We start from the raw sequence: 20,582 nt of genomic DNA, 5'->3' as shown, positions 1-20,582 counted from the left end.
TAACTAGTATTATTACTTTCTAGCTAAAAAACACATTTAGCAGTTTATGCACACGTAGTTTTATGCTAGTTATATTTATCTAAGTAAACCTGATGATTTATGTAACAAGCCTAATGCTATGAAGAAAAACAACACAGTTAAGTAACGTTGAGAGAGTTTCAGGTAGGAGAATGTCAGGAAATGTTCCACCAAACTTTTCAACCACTTGCTATCCTTGCAGATGTAGTTATTGATCAGCCAAACGTATACAATAGAACAAACAAACTGTAAGAGCAAAAATACATATATAATAAACAACTAAAATGTAACTTATCTAAATACCGATCAAACACATTTAAAACCTTACTTAACGCCTGTCAAAGAACTTAGAATCTATCCAAGGCTAAAGAGGACGAAATCAAAGAGAGTGGACTTGTCACTCACTAAGGATTATATGGATTATGATCATAGATAAACCACAAAAATCCTAAATCTCTTACATATTTGCTATGACCTGCTAGGTACTTCATCTCAGTTAAACATGTATGCGCATTTTTCTCCCGAAACATTCCTCAAGTTCACCGCTTAACAAGTGTGGAATATGTAACAGCCTGGATGACTGACGGCGTATGTCCCAACAACGTGATCTCGACCTGTACGTAACGTCTACGTGGTTGGGTCAATCTACAATACTGTGACAAATGACCAGTGTATGTTGCAGATTATGTTGTATACATCAATTACTTTTAAAATAACACATTGAAACCACAGAACCAAAAACAAATACCCCGCCACAGCAAACCTGCAGACTAAGCGAATTTTAATTTGTCTGATTTGATTTTCACTTAAATCTATTTAAATAACGCTAGGTTTTAAGTAGGCTACCCAGCCTTACTGTAGGAGGGGGTAATTATATGACTTTTTTAGTAAAAATGGTAATCTTAAGTTAACAAATTGTTTAAATTTTCTCCGTAACCAATAACCGCACAAAAACACTTCAATGTACTAAATTATATCTTTTACGCTCTTAAAAATAATTTAGTGAGACATTATATAAGTTTATGTTTTGAGGGTCAAAAATAGGAAACCCCAATTTTCGCCACATAAAACTCCGTTCCCATTCTCCCAAAATGCTGCTTCGCGGACTCATTCAAGTTTATCCCGCCCTACACATTTAAACATATTTTTATCAAAATCGGACAAAAATATTCAAGTTATACGTTCAAGAACACATACATAACAATTTAAACGAATTATGTTTTTAGCATCTGGAGACACCAAAACATAGTACAAAGTAAATTGGTCCCGGGCCTGAGTCACATAGTACAAGACAAAGTAAATCGGTCCCGGGACTATCTAAAATGAGTCAAAATCCGCTCTGAAGCAAGACGATTGCACAAGTCTGCAATCCACTTAGTCAGACACTTGCACATGGTTGCTTGCAGGGCTTCAAGATTAGTCTACCCTAGCCGTAACATATACCATTGAGTATAAACTTAACTTAGGTTTATACTCAATGCCTATACTATACTGCGCTTACAACTACCTTCCGCACTATACAGGTTGTGGTAACAGATTAAAACTTTTTGTTATTCTTTCACGACGAAATATATATTACAGCAAATTGACAAGATTAATAAGCTTATGTGTAACAGTAAGTCAACCCCTTGCCATGTATGCTAACAAGATAGTATGCGTACAAAGGTTTAATTAGTTAATTAGGACGAAAGTTAAGTAGTAATAGAAATGTCAAGAAATGTTGGAAAAACAAGAAGGAAGCAGTCTGTACTCAACACTCTTCGTTAGTGTCGTCTGTTTACTTAACTGATCAATTACCTTAAATGTTTCGTATTCGTGTTTGTGTTGTGTTTAAATGTTTATTTATTATTTTCATTGGTTAAATAATATGAGGCTCTTCATATGAAGAAAGAAAACCGTCCTTGTACAATGGTAAAATGATGGTGCCGAAACTATAGTTGAATAGATACAACTTCAGTATCGGCGTGGTGGGGCTATCTGACGTTCAAGTAAGAGGGAGAACTGCCAGGTTGTCTACCAGACCAATAAGAGCGAGGAGAGCCTGACGCGGTTTCCATAGCAACAGGCGCTGTTGCCATATCGCACAGCAACTCCACGCACGCACGCACATGTGCAGTTCCTCCAGTGTTATGATAGATGACAGTGACTACTTCGAGTAAAACATTATACTGTCCGCGAGAGTTCAGTCTCCTAAGCTCCAAAACAAACATTTTGATGTTGGAATAGTATATTCTATCACTAGAGCCTCAAAAGCCATTTTTGCTCGTGTGCTGAACTATATTCTTCATCATGTTGCATCATCAAACCTAGCTAGAAAATAAAATAATGATTGTGTAGAGATAACCTATCAAAACTACTCCCAGCTTGTTTTCAATATAGTAATATTGTGATAGTAATATTTATACATGTTTAAAGATTTAAGGCATAGTGATATTACTGCGCAAAAAAGATAAAATTACAAAATTAAGGTTTATGTCTAAAAAACAAAAGCCGTGTGTAATACATTTTAAAGTGAAACCAATTAATCTTTTTTATGATTTTTTTTTTAATTATTTCTCAATTACAAATATACTAAGAATTATAGTGCTTTATACATATTATTTCGCGAAATTTTGAGTTTATGCGTAACTTTTTCTTTTAAAAAGGGAAATATGTCCTTTGCCTGTTTGCTCAACTCAGCTATAGTTTTTACATAGGCAAGCAATGGACAAATCAAAACAGAACTCTGTAGGCGAAGACACGAGACTGCACCGAATCAAATGACGCGACCACCCACTCATCATAACAAAGATGATATGAGTAATGATGTTTACAACAGATGTTTACAGATATATACAGTATATGCCGAGGGCCAGAGGGCAGGAACTCTCAGTAGTGCCGTTGCGTTGTCTGCGTCCAGTGTTGTTGTCGTGAGTGGTTTTGGGAATTACATGGTGTAATATCGTGTTAAATCTGTTGTTTCATATTACGTTGTGTTATCATATTAATTCTGATGGAAAGAAGAGGAGGCGCTAGTGTTAATAAACGAGGGCGTCCTCGCGTTCGGCCAGTGAGACCATCACCTTACACCAAAGTTGGCCAGGGATCTGCTTTACGCAGCCAGTCACGGGAACTTGTGGTTAATGTACGGAATTTTTTTCAGCGAGAAAAGGATAACAGGGCTATCTTAATACCATTAGAGAGGGTAGTAGACAGATCCGCAGCAGCGTTAGGTCTAAATAAAAATACAGTCGTTGCAATATGCAAGGAGAAGGAAAAACTTATTAATGAGGTTGGTAATGCCACTACGACCTTACAGACACCTGGAAAAAGGAGAAAGAAACAGAAAACCGTCACTGCCATAGATGGTTTCCAACAGGATGCTATTCGCCGGCATATATATGATTATATTAGGAAAAAAGAGCATCCTACAATTAAAAAACTCTTGATTTCATTAAGGGACGCAAATTTATTTAGAGGCAGCAGTTTTTCTCTCAAGAGTGTTTTAGTTACTTTGGGGTTTGAGTATAAAAAGTTGAATCGGAGGAGAATTTTATTGGAACGAAATGATATTGTTGCTTGGCGTTGCCGGTTTCTGCGGGAGGTGAAAGATTTGAATTTCGATAAGATAGTGTGGTTAGACGAAACATGGGTGAATACCGGCCACACCCTCGCTCGAGGATGGACTGACGAGACAACTGAAGGTACGTTAGCAGCTCCTATTGGTAAAGGTAGTAGGTTGATTTTGCTGCACGCTGGAACATCTGAAGGGTTTGTTCCTAACTGTTGTTTATTGTTTTCTTCAAAGAAAACCACAGACTACCACGAAGAAATGAACCATGATACATTTTTTAAATGGTTCACAGAATCACTTCTGCCTAACCTTTCAACCCCATCGGTTATTGTTATGGACAATGCCCCATACCATTCCAAGATTTTGGATAAGGCTCCAACACAAGCCAACAAAAAAACAGAAATTCAGGAATGGCTCAGTGAGCACAACATACAGTTTGAGGAACATTTAAGAAAAGCAGAATTATTAGAACTAAGTGACAGGTATAAACCAACGACCCCCAAGTATTTAATAGATGAGATGGCCAAGGCCCAAGGACACAAGATCGTCAGGCTCCCACCTTACCATTGCCATTTCAATGCAATTGAAATGGTTTGGGCGCAAGTCAAGGGACACGTTGCTCGAAACAATAAAGCATTTAACCTAACTGAAATTAAAAGATTAACCGAAGAAGGCATTGGACAAGTGACAAGCGTAGAATGGACGAATATCGTAAGACACACAAAAAAAATAATTTTAGAAGCGTGGGCACAAGAGGGTCTCATTGAAACAGCAGTTGAAGAACTAATAATACACGTGAATGGAGATGACAGTGACAGTGAAAATAGTGACCTTGAGGATTTTTCTGATGAATACAGAGTGCAAACTGACGAAGGGACACAGGAAATATATGTCAACCAAACGTATGCTGATTACGGAGCAGATGATAGCGATGATGACTTCGATGGAATAAATCCACTGCCATCCACATCCACTAACGAAAACGTCCTAGACTTTTCACAATATTAGGTAAGCTTTATTTTGGAGCAATATGTGTGCATTTATTTCAGAAACAATTTTGTATTTAAGATTATTAAAACTTGAGGTATTATTTATTACTATTAGTTTCTTCAGTCGTGGCCAACAAAGACATTTGTCCAGCTTGATCTTATTAGTACTTAACTAAAGGTTTTTAAATCTAACCAGTTTATAAAGATAATTTTTTATACTCATAGGTACTAAATTTTTAACTGAACATAATTTTCATAAATAAATTGACTGAACAAAATAAATAGGTAACCAAAATACGTATAGTATCATAAATTTGAACTAAACGTTTTTTGTTAAATCAGAAAAATTTCCTTCCTGGTTACTATAAACTAGCGGAAACTATCAACAGAGACGAAATAAAAGCACACAGTGAAGGGAGCTTTCACACGGTGCGGCGCGCGCCGCACAGCCCAACCCCTACGCTGTCTCAATAGGCAAACTACCTGACCAAGAGGGTGCATCAGTTATTAAGAAATTATATATCGTTGTATCAGAAAATTATATATTTAAAGTTATCACAAAACATATATTTTATATGTTTTTTAATATGTTAAATATGTTTTTTTTTTTTATTTATACGTAATGAAACATTTTTTTACTTCTAGTATACAATATTTTTAAATATGACGAATTAATTATATTTTAAATTAGCCTATTAATTTTATTTGAACTTTTAAGTAGAGTATTCACTGAGGCGTGGTTAATGAGATTTACTCGGGTTGGTAAGTTGGGTTCGTATGTCGTAATAGTAACGTTGCGTGCGTTTGCGTTGTTGACAAGTACGCTGGCGCGCATATTCTGTGTTGAAGTTAGTTGGGCAGTTCCCGCTCACTGCAGTCGTAGGCCGTCCGCGACAACGCGGCAACACCGCAACAGTAGTCTCCCCACTGCTCGCTACCCCTCCACACCACGCCGATACTGAAGTTGTATCTATTCAAGTATAGTTGTGTTTACTACAACAAAAGTGGATTGCCTAATAGCAGGTATTTGAACTTCTTTAACACGGTTTTGTGTTGTTTGGTTGGAATACTGGAGTTCGGCAAAAGTAAGTAAATGCATCAATTAGCTACTTGGCGCACTAAAAACTGTGCAAGGAAGCCCACTTTGTCAAGTAACTGTAGGAAAAAGATATTTGTCATCTTTATGAACCAGCTGAAAAAGATTGTAAGGTTTGTGCGTCTTTTAGTTAACTATATTTATTTTACTAATTTCAAATTTCGTTTCTTGTAATTTAACCAGCTTTAAAACTGGTTTAACTGCAGAGTAAACCAGATATCTGAACATTAACTCTCAAATAAATAAAAACTGTTAACTGATTGTGATTAGTACCAAAACGTCACCGACACGAAACACAAATAACACGCTTATATTTACCATAGGACCAGTCTACCATAACAATTTTTGCTTAGACTGTAACAAAATTACTAAAGGATAAAATAAAATGCGTTCATCCATTCTTTGTGCGAAATACTTCCTTATCGTTATTGCTATTATTACAACCAGCCTTAACAATATTTACAATGCAATGCTCGCTCAGACCCCCCGCGTAGTTTCTGTACTCCAATATAGCTCTCGACAAACAAAGTCGAGGCTGATGGTTAATCATAGACCATAATGAAGCAAAGAACCCCGTAGCGAGACTTTGTACTTGCCGAGGGCTGGACTACAGTGTCAGTGGGGGGTGTTGACTGTATTGCTGGCTTGGAAATAATTACAGAGTATTCAAACTATCCTGAAATGATTTATGTGACAAAAGTAGAGCAGATAACTAAAATACCCCCACCGCAGCAAACCTGCAGACTAAGCGCATTTCCATTTGCTTGATTGGATTTACACAAAAATGTCTCCTTAAAAATGTCACATTTATTCCCTATTTAAATAACATTAATTTAACAAGTCTTAGGTTTGCTGCAACAGGGAGGGTAAAAATGTGTGTTTTTTTTATGTTAATAGTTTAGAATGAAATGAATGCATTTTCCAAATTTGATCAAAATATGTTCATAAACAAGCAAACTACAACAGTTTATTTATTCTCCATAAGAATAACATGGGAATTTTAAATTTACAGTTTTTTGAAATTTTCTCCGTAACCATTAGCATTGACTATATAACACTATATAGTCTATATAACACCATTAGGCGCATAATAACGCTTCAATATACTAAATTATTTGTTTTTTTAAGCTCTACAAAATGGCTTGGAAAGAAAATGTTAAATTTTAAGTTTTTAGGGTTAAAAATGGGAAAACCCTATTTTTACCCCATAAAACCCCCCATAAACACCTGTTCCCATAGTCCGATCATGCTGGTTCGCGAACTCGTTCGATTAAACGTAGGTTTACACGTTTGTACCTAATTTCATCAAAATCGGATGAGTTTTGCTCGAGTTATTGCGCTAACGGACACATATATAAATATATATATATGAATTTGAACGGATGGTGTTTTTGGCCTCTAGGGACCTCAAAACGAAAAAGTAAATCGGTCCTGCGTCCAGGTCTTACAATGAGTACTACAGTAATAGCTTTTTCCCTATATGGGAAATTCGTTAATAATGAAGTATACAGGAATTTTATAATTATAATTGTAACGATAAATTCTAAATGGCAAAAGCTATTAATTGCTTGGTTGGCTGCTTGAACACGAAGCACATAAACATCCAACATACACATAAATGATTTGTTCAACATCTATTAGTTATATTATTTGAGTGGCACAACCGAAAACATACATTGAGTGTATTATTTGAATCATTAACAACAGCTACTAAATAATAATAGTCGTGAATTTCACTGTCTAATTTCAACTGTTATGGATATAATTTATACGTACAACATACAGGGTGTCCCAAAAACAACTGAACAACTTTGTTACAGTGTAAATATTTTACAGAAATTTTAATAAATGTAAATTAACACACATATTCTTAATTTTGTCTGTATATTTTGTCTGTAGGGGTTAATTTGAAAAATCAACATTGCTTCCATTGTTGGTAAAAAGAAAGTTAATACATCCAACTCTGACCACACTCAATGTTGCATTATAATCAGTGATGGTTTTGAAGGCGGCATCACTCTCAATCTCAATTCTCGAACATTGGCGATTTTCGACATGTATAAATTTGGTCTTTGACAAAACCCCAGACGAATATTATTTGTTTCAATGTACCATTCAACACACTGCTCTTGCACGTTCGTGACGTTTGCCTTTATGCAGGTTATGTTTTGAAGTTAAAATCTTTGAGCGACAACAATGATACAGCTGATACATGCAAATCATGTTGAAACAAAACTTTATGAGTTCCTCTATCATATTTATTTAAAAAATGATCTATGGACGCTTAAATAGATTGTACAGTATTAGGCTTTAAGTTGTTCAGTTTTTTACACCCTGTATATTGTATTACGATATACAGTACAATGTGTAATTAACATACGTTTTAGTATTGTAGACTTTAATATAGTACGAGTAATTTTAAAAATATCAGCGTTAAAAGTTCTAATTTCATCACATGGTACAGACTGAGTCATCAGGGGCGATACCTACTATCACTAATTAACTTCATATCTTTACAATATCAGATAAGGAAACATGTTTCCTTACAACCTTACATGAACTATGTATTTCAACATGAAGCCACAGAAAAAAGCTCATTCTGCAAGGCAGCCTTTAATGATTGACATGTGGTTATCCATTTTGCAGTAAATTAATTCTTTTGGACGGTTGTGTTATTGATTTGTATCGTAAATTATAAAATAAATATTTACATTGATTTATTTATGTGCATTGATCTTTTCTCCTCAAAGGGTAGGTTACATAAACAGTATTCAAATTCAAGTAAAACCAAATACAAACACAGTGATTGGTAAATTAATTTATCTCAATAAGTAGATAAATACATATAAATCCATGAATGAGAATGAACTTATAAAGAGTAAATGAGTATTTACTAGCTGCTGTAATTATCCATTTGATCATATAGTAAACAAATGTTTTTTTCATAAGGATAACATGAGGAGTTTAAAGACCACTGGGGCGGAGCACTAGCACTAGAGGAAATTACTTTATACAACGGTCTCTTCAATTTGGTGGATACTGACTTAAATACTTTCCAAACATTTCATCGTTGAAACAATTCTAACTGGTTGTTTCAAATGGTCGAAATAAAAGAGGGAATAAGTCAGACAAACAAGTCTAACATACTAAAATTAAGTATGGTTCACGATTGTAAAATAAGCTATTTATACTGAGTTTTGATTACCGGTCAAAAGTACAAAAAAACTATGGCTAGTCAGTTTCTATGTATTTTTAAATGCATAGAATAAGCAAACAAAACAATACAGTAGGATCTCATTTTCGAGAATTCTTACAAAATAAAGACGAGCAAATATTAAACGAAAGGAGCTGTTTGAAGAGACTGGAATGTCTCTATTCACAGTGAGTTTATGTAAATGAAGAAAATTCCGAGAATCTTGAGTTGTTAAAAACATTGTCGAACTGCAGTCTTCCGTTCTGGCTTATTTACATGCAACGCAGGTGCGACGAGTTGGTTTAGGTTTTACCCGAGTAGGATTTAATTTACTGCCAAAGACAAGACACACTTACAGTGCAATTGCATTAGTAGACTCTGTTGTTTGTTTTGTTTGCCAGTGAAACCATTGGCACAACAATCATTACACACTGAGAGAGTATACTTTTGACAATATATTCTGCGTGACAAATAAATTATATATTAAGTCAATTAACAGTCACTTTTGAAACCAGTAGTTTTAATTTCAGCGATATTCTAATGGAAAAAGCGATTTTTTTACTCAATATAAAAAGATGCACATACAATTTGATACATCGTTTGGTCAAATTATTTTTTTTGTCGGCAAAAAATTTTTTTTTTAACTAGTTGCCAAAAATAGTGGTCATAATGAACACTAAAAACCATAATAAGCATTCACTGCATAACTATTTCACTATGAAACTCTATGACATTTATTGTGTTAGACTCTTTCACGTTATTCGAATAGCTACGATAATGAAGGTTATCCAATTTAACAAGTATGCAAAAGGTGTGTACTGTACTTACTTATGTTTTCCAAACAGTCAAATAAGCTAATAACCCCAACCTGTAACACGAAATAAAACATTCAATAACAGTATAAATTAAACACACTACTATCTATTTAACAACATTGTACACAAGTGAAAACAACATAAATCCTTCGTGTCACGTGAGGTATGTGATTAGATGTTTGATCAAAACAAGTCACTGGATGTGATGAAAAATCACACGCTATTTAATATCTGACAATAAATGGAACAGTATGTGTATTTGTCATTGCCAAACTTACAGGATGATAAAAACAGAGATTTATACAATCTATAAACCGTGATTTTTCGATTAGTCGGAATGATGTAATGTTGTCTTATCGGTATTTTCTGTTATAGTCCAGGAGCTGAGGGGGTTTGAGCATGCATGAAAGTAGTACGCAATGTTATTGCTGATTATTGTAATATGGACTGTGGTGATCAAAATTACGTATGTCGCCTATTTCAAAAGTGGTCGATAAGGTGGGGGGGGGGGAGGGGGCAAACATGGTGGTTTGCGCTATGCGTTAAAACGCTGATATTTCGAAAACTGTAAAAGATAGAACATCGGTTAAAACGTCGTTGTAATTCTAAAAATGTGGACTTCAATAATGGTTATTGAGTCCGAGGTCGTATCTCTATAAATAAACAAGTTATTGTATAAAATATGTAAAAATTGACTTTTCGTGTAGTTTTTTTTTTTACCGAAAGTAGAATTAATTTGTGATTGTCGCAAAGAAGTAATATCAAATATCTTTGCTGATAGTTGTAATATGGGCTGTGGTGATAAAAAATACGCATGTCGCCTACTTTTCAGGTGGTCGAGAACTTGGGGGGAGGGGGGCAAAGATGGCGGAACGCGCTATGCATTGAAACGACTGTAGCTCGATAACGGTACGAGATAGGACATCGGGTAAAACGTAGTTTTAATCCAAAAAATATGGCCACAAGAAAAGGTTATTGAGTAAAAAGTTGTATCTTAACTGATAAAAAAGTTATAACAATTATAAGTTTAACAAAATCTACATTATACAGCTATTTTCTTCAACGTTTTTACGTTACAAGAGTGCGTCTTATATCATCATACAATGCTGTTATACTATACCGCGTTACTATTTTATTGTTGAATATGAAAATACGTCCATACCATATTGGGTGAGCCAGTCACAGAATGCGCTAGTGACTAAAACTATATATTCCTTATTATTTTTTGTTGCAGGCCAAGTTGATGGATCATAACAGTTGCTATAGCTCACAATTAGTCATTCCATTAGTTTAAATCGTTAGAAAAGATTGCGTATTCGACAGAAATCAGTGATTTAGATCAGCACAATCTGTCGGTGGCTCACATAAACTATGATACATAACACATGAATATAAACTACAAAACTATGAACATAAACGATGATTTTTCTCAAAAAACTGTCTACAAATGTAACATGGGGATGACATTTTTACCAACAAATTGCTGGTTTAAAATAAAATCACTTGTAAACAATTTAGTGTAATTATGGGAAGGATTACTTGAAATCTCAAAATAATAGTAATTGCATTGATCATTTTCGATGTCGAAAAAAATCATGTTTTGCTTTGTTGGCATGATATTTTATTGAAAACTCACATCGGCATAGTTATTATTATGGATATTATAATTTTCCGTGGATTGCTTGGAAATGAAACTTCAGAAAATTTGGCAAATTAATTTCTTCCATGTCAGCCATAGATTAAAAATTTCCCTATTGCGATCTTTTAGAATCCCTCATAGTCACAAAGGTAAGTAGGCCTACTACTGTAGTTGAGACAATGTTTATATCACTTAGTGCGAATAATGCTTTATTAAATCAATAATTGGCTCAGTATGGTTACAAAAAAAGTCCGTAGGTTTATAGAGATGAAGCGTTTCATTTAATTTTATTGAAAAGGGGTGTATTAGCTCTAATAACACCAAGCAGAGGAATGTTATAATTTTTAAATATACAAACAAGAACAAGTGTCCTGGAAACAGCTCAATGATCGTTGATCAAAGATAATACCCCCGCCGCAGCAAACCTGCCGACTAAGCGAATTTCCATTTGTCTGAATTTATTTTCAATTAAATCTATTTAAATAACATAAGGTTTAATGAGTGCCTAGGTTTGCTGCTACAAGGAAACTAATAAAGTGTATTTTTAGTAAAATATTGATAGCTTAGTATAAAATAAATAAATTTGCCAAGTTTGATCAAAATATATCCATAAACACGCAATACTACAACATTTTACAATAATCTCCATAAGAATAACATGGGAATTTGAAATTTCCAATTTTTTTAATTTTCTCCATGACCATTAGCCGTACCAAACACTTTGATATACTAAATTATTTGTTTTTTAAGCTCAATTTTTTGTTTTGAGGGTCAAAAATGAGAAAAACCATATTTTACCCCATAAAAGCCCCCGTAAAACCCTGTTCCCATGGTCCGATCATGCCAGTTTGCGAACTCATTCAAGTTTATCCCACCTTACACCTTTAAACCAAAATTCATCAAAATCGGAAAAAAAATAGGCTACTCAAGTTATCGCGTTCACGGACGTATATATATACATATATAAAAATTTGAACGAATGGTGTTTTTGGCCTCTGGGGACATCAAAATGAAAGAGTAAATCGGTCCCGGGCCTAGGTCTTACCGTGCCACCTACGGTAATAGCTACTTCCCTTTAGGGAAATTCGCTAAAACACCGAAGGGAGTTAAGGGGTTCGATTGAGAGGGCATTGTCATATACAGATAGTCTCGCACGTACCCTTTCATAAAACACCCGATTTGATTATTTCATATGAACATTTTCAGGGAATTCACCTCGATTAAACCAAATTTGGGCGTGATTCTTTGTTAACCTATTAATGCGGAAATTATGAAAAATAATGTTGTAGTAAACATTAGCTAGGTGTTTGAATTATATCTCAAAATGCTACTCCACCTATACAGAGTTTAACGCATAATTAATTCTAGGCAGGAAGATAAATTTCAAATTGCACTTTTCTTCTCAATGTGTCTAAAAACAAAATTATAAAAATGTATCATACATTTGTACGATAATTTGTAGGATTAAGGCCCCGTTTATGCACCAAGAGCGGGAGCGGTAGCGACAGCGGGAGCGATTTCTAACACCATTGAGTTAAATGGGGCTGTTTATGCACCAAGAGCGATAGCGATAGCGGTTGACCTCCCGCTGCGGTTTCTAATTCGCCCGCTGTGTAGTTAGAAATCGCAGCGGTTGCTTTGGATAGAGCGGTTTTCAACTACATTGAGTCAAATGGGACTGTTTATGCACGGCGGGAGCGGGAGCGGTTGAAGCCAGGGTTGCCAACTTGACCCACGCGCACGTGCACTTAGGACAAATAGTTGTGTTAATTATTTGGCAGAGTTTGAGTTGGCAAGACTGTGTCCCCCTTCCATTCTCCTTTAACCAACCGCTACCGCTATCGCTCTTCGTGCATAAACAGCCCCATTCACAGCGGGAGCGGGCCCGCTATCGCCCCGCTCCCGCTCTTGGTGCATAAACGGGGCCTAAGGTGAAGATGCATTGTAGGCTACGGTAACATAAAGAAACATAGAATAAAGCCCTTTTATTTTGTAGCTTTATATCAAAAGCTAAGCCATAGGCTATAATCATGTAAATAAATAGGAAAAATCATATCAAAACTGGACACAAAACTCTAATCACGGAGAACGAATGAATTAACATCGAAATCAAACCACCAACTTGAACCAACAATGAAAAGGAAAATTACTTTACACACACTAAGCAGGTCAAATAAACGAAGCTACCTTGAGCAAATTCTCGCCACCACACGAAAGGTACAAATGTAATTCACTGGTATTTGCATGTTGGGTCGGGGGTTGTATTCAAAACAGGGATTTATTTTACCGCCCAGTCGCATCTACAGTGTTGCTAGGTCCAATATACCAGAGTTATCTTAAAAGCCCATTCGGGCCTGACTTAATTGAATTCCAGCTTTAATATCACAGTTCCCCACTTCTACTCGGTGAAAACGAGTCATATTTGTTTTAATTGTTTTTAAAATTAAACTCACCTTTTTCACGATTAAAAAACTTTCAGTGTCCCATCTTATAGTTTAATTAATCGTTGTGTGAATTTTATCCACATTCGGAATTAATTATGTATCTCTATTTAGCGGGTCGATCTGGGTTTCCTCGCAACATGCACGCAAACCATCGGGATATTAATTTTAATTAACTTCTCTTTCCAGATTCAGTTACAAAACGCAAGTATAGCATTATTTAGGTGGAAATGACTCATGGCCTTTGGGCAAGTTGACAATAGATTGGATACATTTATCGAGTACTGTATTTATATAGAACTGTTAAATTCTGGATATTTCTTTTTTCAAAAACTGATTTTTGGGTAAGAAATAGTAGATTTTCACCACTAGGGCGTAAAGTGATTCTTTACGAAAAATAGTTTTTTTTTTTAAGACTTATTGTTAAACAATAGTATATTTCATCACTAGGACGTAAAGTGACACTTTTTTGTGATGGACAATATTTTCGTCATAGTATATTGAAAAATTATTTAACAAACTAAGTCAGGTATCGAAAATACTTTTCAGTTAAAGATAACCTCTCAAAAATACTTCTAGCGTAGCTAATGTACATAAGCAACTGTTTAGTAATTTAATAATTTCGCCTATTACGATTGTACTGAACATTGTACCATCGATATGTCGAACTATTAACAAGAACGCAACAATAAGATAAAACATTCCCAATTAAAAATATCGACAAATTATTACGATCCATGTGATTTCTACAATCACACAACAACAGCACAACTGTACAACTGTTGTAAAACTGTTTACAACAGCAGATTTTTACTCCCTAGGGACTAAAAAGGCGTTTACTCCCTAGGTCCTAGAGACTAAAAATGGACCCGCAACGCATGTACAAAAAACAGCAGTTTTTGCTTTAGTATGACGAAAGCAACTTTCTATATTCTACAATATTAGTACGCAAAATGCAATAATTATACCATAATCTAATGTTTTATCAAAATTCATAAAAATTTTAATTTTCAATCACCTAAAGCGACATTAATATTGCAGCACGAGCACAGATTTATTGTTACTTTTCAGCATTAAACACCTTTAATGTGAGTATGCATCGAAATATAACAAAAAAATGCGGATATGAAAATAATTACGTTTTTGTTTCCCACTTTTCAATTTGTAAAAAATACCGCAATTTAACAACTTTACACGAATTAAAACTCGCATACACATTAGAAGAACCTATTCCACCAAACAAATATCCCGAGTAAAACCACACCAACGACAAACACATTGTGAAGGTTGATTAGAATAATTTAACCCTACTTTGCGTAAAACGTAGAATTTAATCCACTAAATCTACTTATTTCCCCGTTTTTCTGCCGAACAACGCTGTATCGAAACAATGACGATCCGGGGTCGTTAAAGAGGTAGTAAAACCTGTCCTGTCTTTTACGGTTCGATCGTTAAAGATGCTCATTAACCTTAAGGAATTGCGTTTTACGGTTTTACACTGTACCTTGCCGTGGTGTTTTCAGCTAATGATCAGCTGTTTGACTCGACAAGTGAGAGAATTCAATTACTTAACGCCAATGTCGTGTCTTCTGGGCAGTTTAAACTGTTGAGATGCGATTAAACGTTTCATCTGAAAGCCAATGTTTCGAAGACCTGAATTTCGCATGTTTGATTTCTATGTTTTATTGCAATGTCTCATGGAGCTATAGAAGAAAGCATGGCTACTGAATGGTTTAGTAGATGTTGATGACGATTGAAATTGTACTAAATGAAGCTTGCATGACAAAAGCGTAAATTAAAATTGAACAGTATCGACTGTGATTAGTTATTGTTAGCCTACACTATATGTGCAACATGTAGCACAACATATGTATATAGCACAACAAACTGTATAAAAACTAACGAACTATAAGATAATGTACCGGACGCTGTGGCTCAGAGCAAGTATCTTGGGTTGATAAGTCATTCATTGTTGGTTTGAGACTTCCGCCTTCAATATCTTATCACTGCAGCGGTCACAACACGGTTACTTCACAGACCTGTTGAAATTGGTAACAATCGGATGAAGGTTCTTGAAAAAAAACAAGAATTACTCATGCTGAAACCTGAGACTAACCCTTTTTCTGAGCGATCAAGTATTTTGCAATTTTTCTCCGGTAAAAAATTTCATTTTGCCCCTTGGATATACGCAGTTGGACAATGGACATACCCCTTCTATACAGGCCTACGATTTTAGATTGGGATTAGTCTTGCCAACTTCAACTATGTACTGGTGTAAGCATACAATGCCACAGAAAACATCAATGCCTAGTATCAGTCTGAACTACCAGAATCCTCGAATCAATTCTCGATGTTAACATAATTGACGTAAAACTTCTCTGCAACGACCTTGAATAGTCTCCATGCAAATACGTACTTCCGGTCCGTCTAACCATTTCCGGTGGTCTAAGACTTAGTCGTGAGAAGAGATGCTATCCTGTTCGCACCCACATCCGCTCTTTGATGTTTTAGTAACCATTATATTAGCCAGTCCAATTTGCACGTATCCTGTCTACAGTAGCGTTTCTTGGACTACTGGTCTTGCATGTTCAATCGCTGTGATTAGGCCCTACTCAGACAAAGCATTTATTAAAACTTTTCTAAAGTGCTTTAACTACACTGCAAGCGGCGATTGCACTCAACTAGAGTATTTAAAACAACATAAAACTCTTGAGAGTTCAAGATCTTAAATAAGTTAATTTCTTTAGTTCGTTGGTCAAGGCAACTTACTTTAGAAATTGAATTGTGGCATCGTAGAGTTTTTACTGTTAATTCTAGTAATCCGGTCGTTATAGCTGTTTTATAGGAAAACTTAGTGCATTCGACGATTTTGATCTCCAACCCCATGTTTCAGTTAAAATGTGATAACGCTATCGCGGGATTAAAATCCTAGCGTCCCTTTCCTCCAGTTTTCATTGTGCACTAAAATATATTTTTTTAATTGTTCCTGTGTTATGTCCATAATGTCTTAGCCCAGATATTGGAACTACTTACAATCAATATATTCAATTGTATGTGGTAGTAGTGAAGTATTTTCATATCCCCATATAATGTCGTGTACATAGTTATTTAACCACTCTATTTCAAGTCTCTGTTCTCCTTTATGACGAAATAGGCACTCCTAATCTTTGTAAAAAAGCCAACTTAAAAAGACAATCATTTAACAAATAGTTTGTATCTAATCAACAGTCAATTTAGTGACATATCTATCAATCATAGATTAAAGTTACTAGTAGTTAGTGGATTTTATGTATAACTAGTGAACCTGTGCGGCTCAATGCCCCGCAAAATAAAATAGGAATTTAGAAAACAAATTCATCGTGTTATATATTGACACGACGTAGAAAATTAAATACAGTAATCATAAAGCCTTAGAAGAGGAGCAGTCCACCCATTTTCTAGATGTATATGTATTATATTTAGTAAATTAATAAGTGTTCAAGTTCAAGTTTGGCATAGGCAGCGAGCAAGGCTATAGGGTATTTTTTAAAGATTTTAAAAACACATTTAACAAAACATTTTATTATATCAAACCAATAGGTATGTAGCATATTTTGAGGGTCATAAAAATGCTGCTTTGAAGAAAGCACACTATAAAAAATAAACACTAAAAAAACAATGTTTTTATCACAAAAGCACTTCCATGAATACTACGATTTTGGTCATAAAGTTACCTTCAGAAAGATTACCCTGGTCAGAGTTTTCCGTAACGAATATGCGTGTCCTATTAAAAGATGTAGCCTTACTTAAAACAACAAATAATATAGTTGCTCATGACTGAAATTGGTCTGGGTAGAACCGGTAGAACCATGCTGCTCTTTAATTAAAGTGCTTGTGCTGCAAATGCCAAAGATAACAGAAATTAGCATCTTTCCATTTTAAAAGGTGAGATTGTTCCAGACGGACACATTTTTATCCTCGAAATCAAAATATGTCCCCACTCACATGATCCAGTTAAGATGTAAACATTCTATTAAGTTGTTAACCGTTTTGATCACATGAAGCCTTGTGCTATTAATGAGGCCCTTTTTGATGTATTAATATCCCTCACCAATAAAACTATTGCCCCCTTTTATTACTCTAATCTGTGTCTTGGCAATCCACTGACCTCTATATTTAAAAACTCAGTTGGATTTTATAGATGGGTGTCTCTGCCTTCGTCTGTTTTCGAGGACCCACTCTTCTTCCCCTTGGCATACTGACAATTAATTACCTGACTTGTCAAGTTCATGTAGTAATTCATTAATACTGTTAGTTTATAAAGAAAATTAGATAAAAGTTACTTGGCTTGGTGCTTTCTGCAAACTCAAAATACACCCACGAGTAAAAAAAGAATCAAGTTATTGGTAAAAAAAAACTATTTTTGTGTAATAACATTATTCAAATGAAGTAGATGATTTGTTTGATTTGTCGATCAGCTGTTTAGTTTCAAATGAATTAATTATGTCAAAGATTTGTGATTTTAAATACATAAATTATCATAGCAAAGTTTTCTAAATCATGTTAACTTATTCTCAACTAAATTTTACTATTCCCAGCATTAAAATAAAGTAGTAAGATCCATTGGGTGAGGTTCATAATGTCCAAATTTCACAAACTCCAACGTCTAAAATATTAAATAAACAGTGTGTTTCATAACCTCCAAACTTCATAAACTCCAAAACTATAACTTTCAAATAAGCACAGTTTCACAATGTCCAAATTTCACAAACTCCAACTTTTAAATATCAAATAAACAGAGCGGTTCATAACCTCCAAGTTTCATAAGCTCCAACGGTACAGTCTCTGCCATAAGTCAATCGAATAGGCGGGATACCGAGGCGGACGGGCCGAATGAACCTCTCTGTTTTACACAAACATACATTCACTCAACCTGCTCTGCTACACTTATTTGTTAACATAAAAATTTCAAATTGATATATTATTTTTCTGGAAAAACCAGTGCTCATTACTATGTTGCTAGTTTTTACCTTAACATAATTTTTATAATTTATTTAGGCAAATTAAAACTGATGATTGTTTTTTAACACCATAAAAAACATGAAAAATGTAGTAAGCGAGGAACTTTTTTATTTTTTGGTCAGGAAAAAAATTCCTGCGGCAAAGTTTTAGATCAAAGTATGAATTTTATTTTTTATTCGAAGCTTTGTTTGATACGGAGCCTGCTTGTACCATTTTTAAGCGATTAAAAATAGGCATAAAATCGCTTGGCGCGGCATTGGCGCTAGGAGTTTGTCCGGCTCAGCATCAGTTTACGGGATATAGAAACTGAGTTTCTAGCATTTAATTATCATTATACTGTATTACATCAAATACGTCATTACATTACGAAGAATGGTAACTTAATTTACAGGCGTATGTTTGTGCATTTTAATGCTTACCGGTAGTCTATAGTTAACAAAATTCTTTGATATAAATGCTTCCCCGATTGTAATTTCGGAAATTGTCTTCGTGAAATATGAAAAGGCATATAAAGATGTGGAGATAATTTAAGTTCTTGGTAAAACCCACTGAATTAGCGACCTGGCCCAGTTATTATTTCTACTTTTATTCTCCTTTCGTTAAGGTAAACTTAATTAGTGTAAATGCATCCCTTTGACTAAACTTTACCCTAGATTTGGTTCTGGTCAAAATAATATAAACAAAAATAGAAACTACTCTTATTCTAAGTTTATGTGGTGGAATTCCTGCTAAAAGTGCGATTGACTTTACATTCTATCGAAATAGGCCTATTTAAAACGTTCAGCGGGTTCATAGTTGAGACCATGGTTGAGACCACATTACAATACCTATTATTTGCTTCTTCATCCTCTTTAGCCATTTATTTGGTTGTTAGTACATGTTATATTCAATGGATATATTATGATTTTATTTTAAAACATTTAACAAGTTTATATTCATCTATATTTGAAAAAGCTAATCAACGGCTCACGTCTAACATTTATTTGGCGTTTTCTGGTATCTTGGTTTTGTTGTTAAAGTTAGTGATAGTAAAAGACCTAATAACCATTTTAAGACACCAGGGCAATCCCTGACTGTCGTCGGTTTAAATTTAGAAAATGCATGCTTTCACACGGACAGCTGTACACACACACACACATATATATATACAAATATAACAATTTTAACGAATTGTGTTTTTGGCCTCTGGGGACATCAAAATTAAAAAGTAAATCGGTCCCGGGCCTAGGTCTTACCATGCCACCTACGGTAATAGCTACTGTACTTTCTTATAGGGAAATTTGTTAAATAGAATCTAAAAACTTTAAAAGGTACCTATCTAATAACTTGTTGAATTATTTACATTGAACACTATTTTTAAATAGAATATGCAATAATCGTTACAACAAAACTTTAAAAGGTACCTATCTAATAACTTGTTGAATTATTTACATTGAACACTATTTTTAAATAGAATATGCAATAATCGTTACAACAACAACAACTTCATACCTTAATATTTTATACGACGGTCAAAGACTCCACTGTTTGTGATTACGCATTTTTATTGGTAAATAAAAGGTATACAATGCTTAGCTCTCCACTGAAAAGGCAATCAAAATATAAATTATCACCTTGTCAAAACTTTAACATTATTGAACTAGCCACATTAAGTTGCAAAGAGAAACGAGACTGCTGTGAGTAAAAAAGTGTAAATACTCGAGTATGAGCTTTTATTGAAACGTGACCAGTATACCTACAATATGATGTATAAGTTAAATCCTACTTATAAAAATGTATTTCTGCGTTTATGTATGTTAGTTTCTACCTTTTTATGTAGTTTAAACTCATCCTTTTA

At 34.6% G+C, this 20,582-nt stretch overlaps 2 protein-coding genes across 3 annotated transcripts in view; one reads left to right on the top strand and one right to left on the bottom strand.

Annotated features, from left to right (window-relative positions):
- Positions 1-20,582, bottom strand: part of LOC128991439 (beta-1,4-glucuronyltransferase 1-like) — a 169,666-nt gene that overhangs the window by 123,058 nt on the left and 26,026 nt on the right. The gene's annotated exons all lie outside the window — the stretch shown is intronic.
- On the top strand, positions 3,011-4,579 carry LOC128991679 (uncharacterized). Its single transcript, XM_054414774.1, has one exon. The coding sequence runs from the start codon at positions 3,011-3,013 to the stop codon at positions 4,577-4,579; it is 1,569 nt and encodes a 522-aa protein (XP_054270749.1).

Source organism: Macrosteles quadrilineatus, unplaced genomic scaffold, assembly GCF_028750875.1.
Source record: "Macrosteles quadrilineatus isolate MER2022 unplaced genomic scaffold, UCM_ALF_1.0 Scaffold_4__1_contigs__length_99947679, whole genome shotgun sequence".
Lineage (NCBI taxonomy): Eukaryota > Metazoa > Arthropoda > Insecta > Hemiptera > Cicadellidae > Macrosteles > Macrosteles quadrilineatus.
This window is presented reverse-complemented; position numbering and strand designations above follow the sequence as displayed.

Coding starts and splice junctions, on each gene's coding strand:
- LOC128991679 (XM_054414774.1), top strand. CDS start 3,011: ATGGAAAGAAGAGGAGGCGCTAGTGTTAATAAACGAGGGCGTCCTCGC.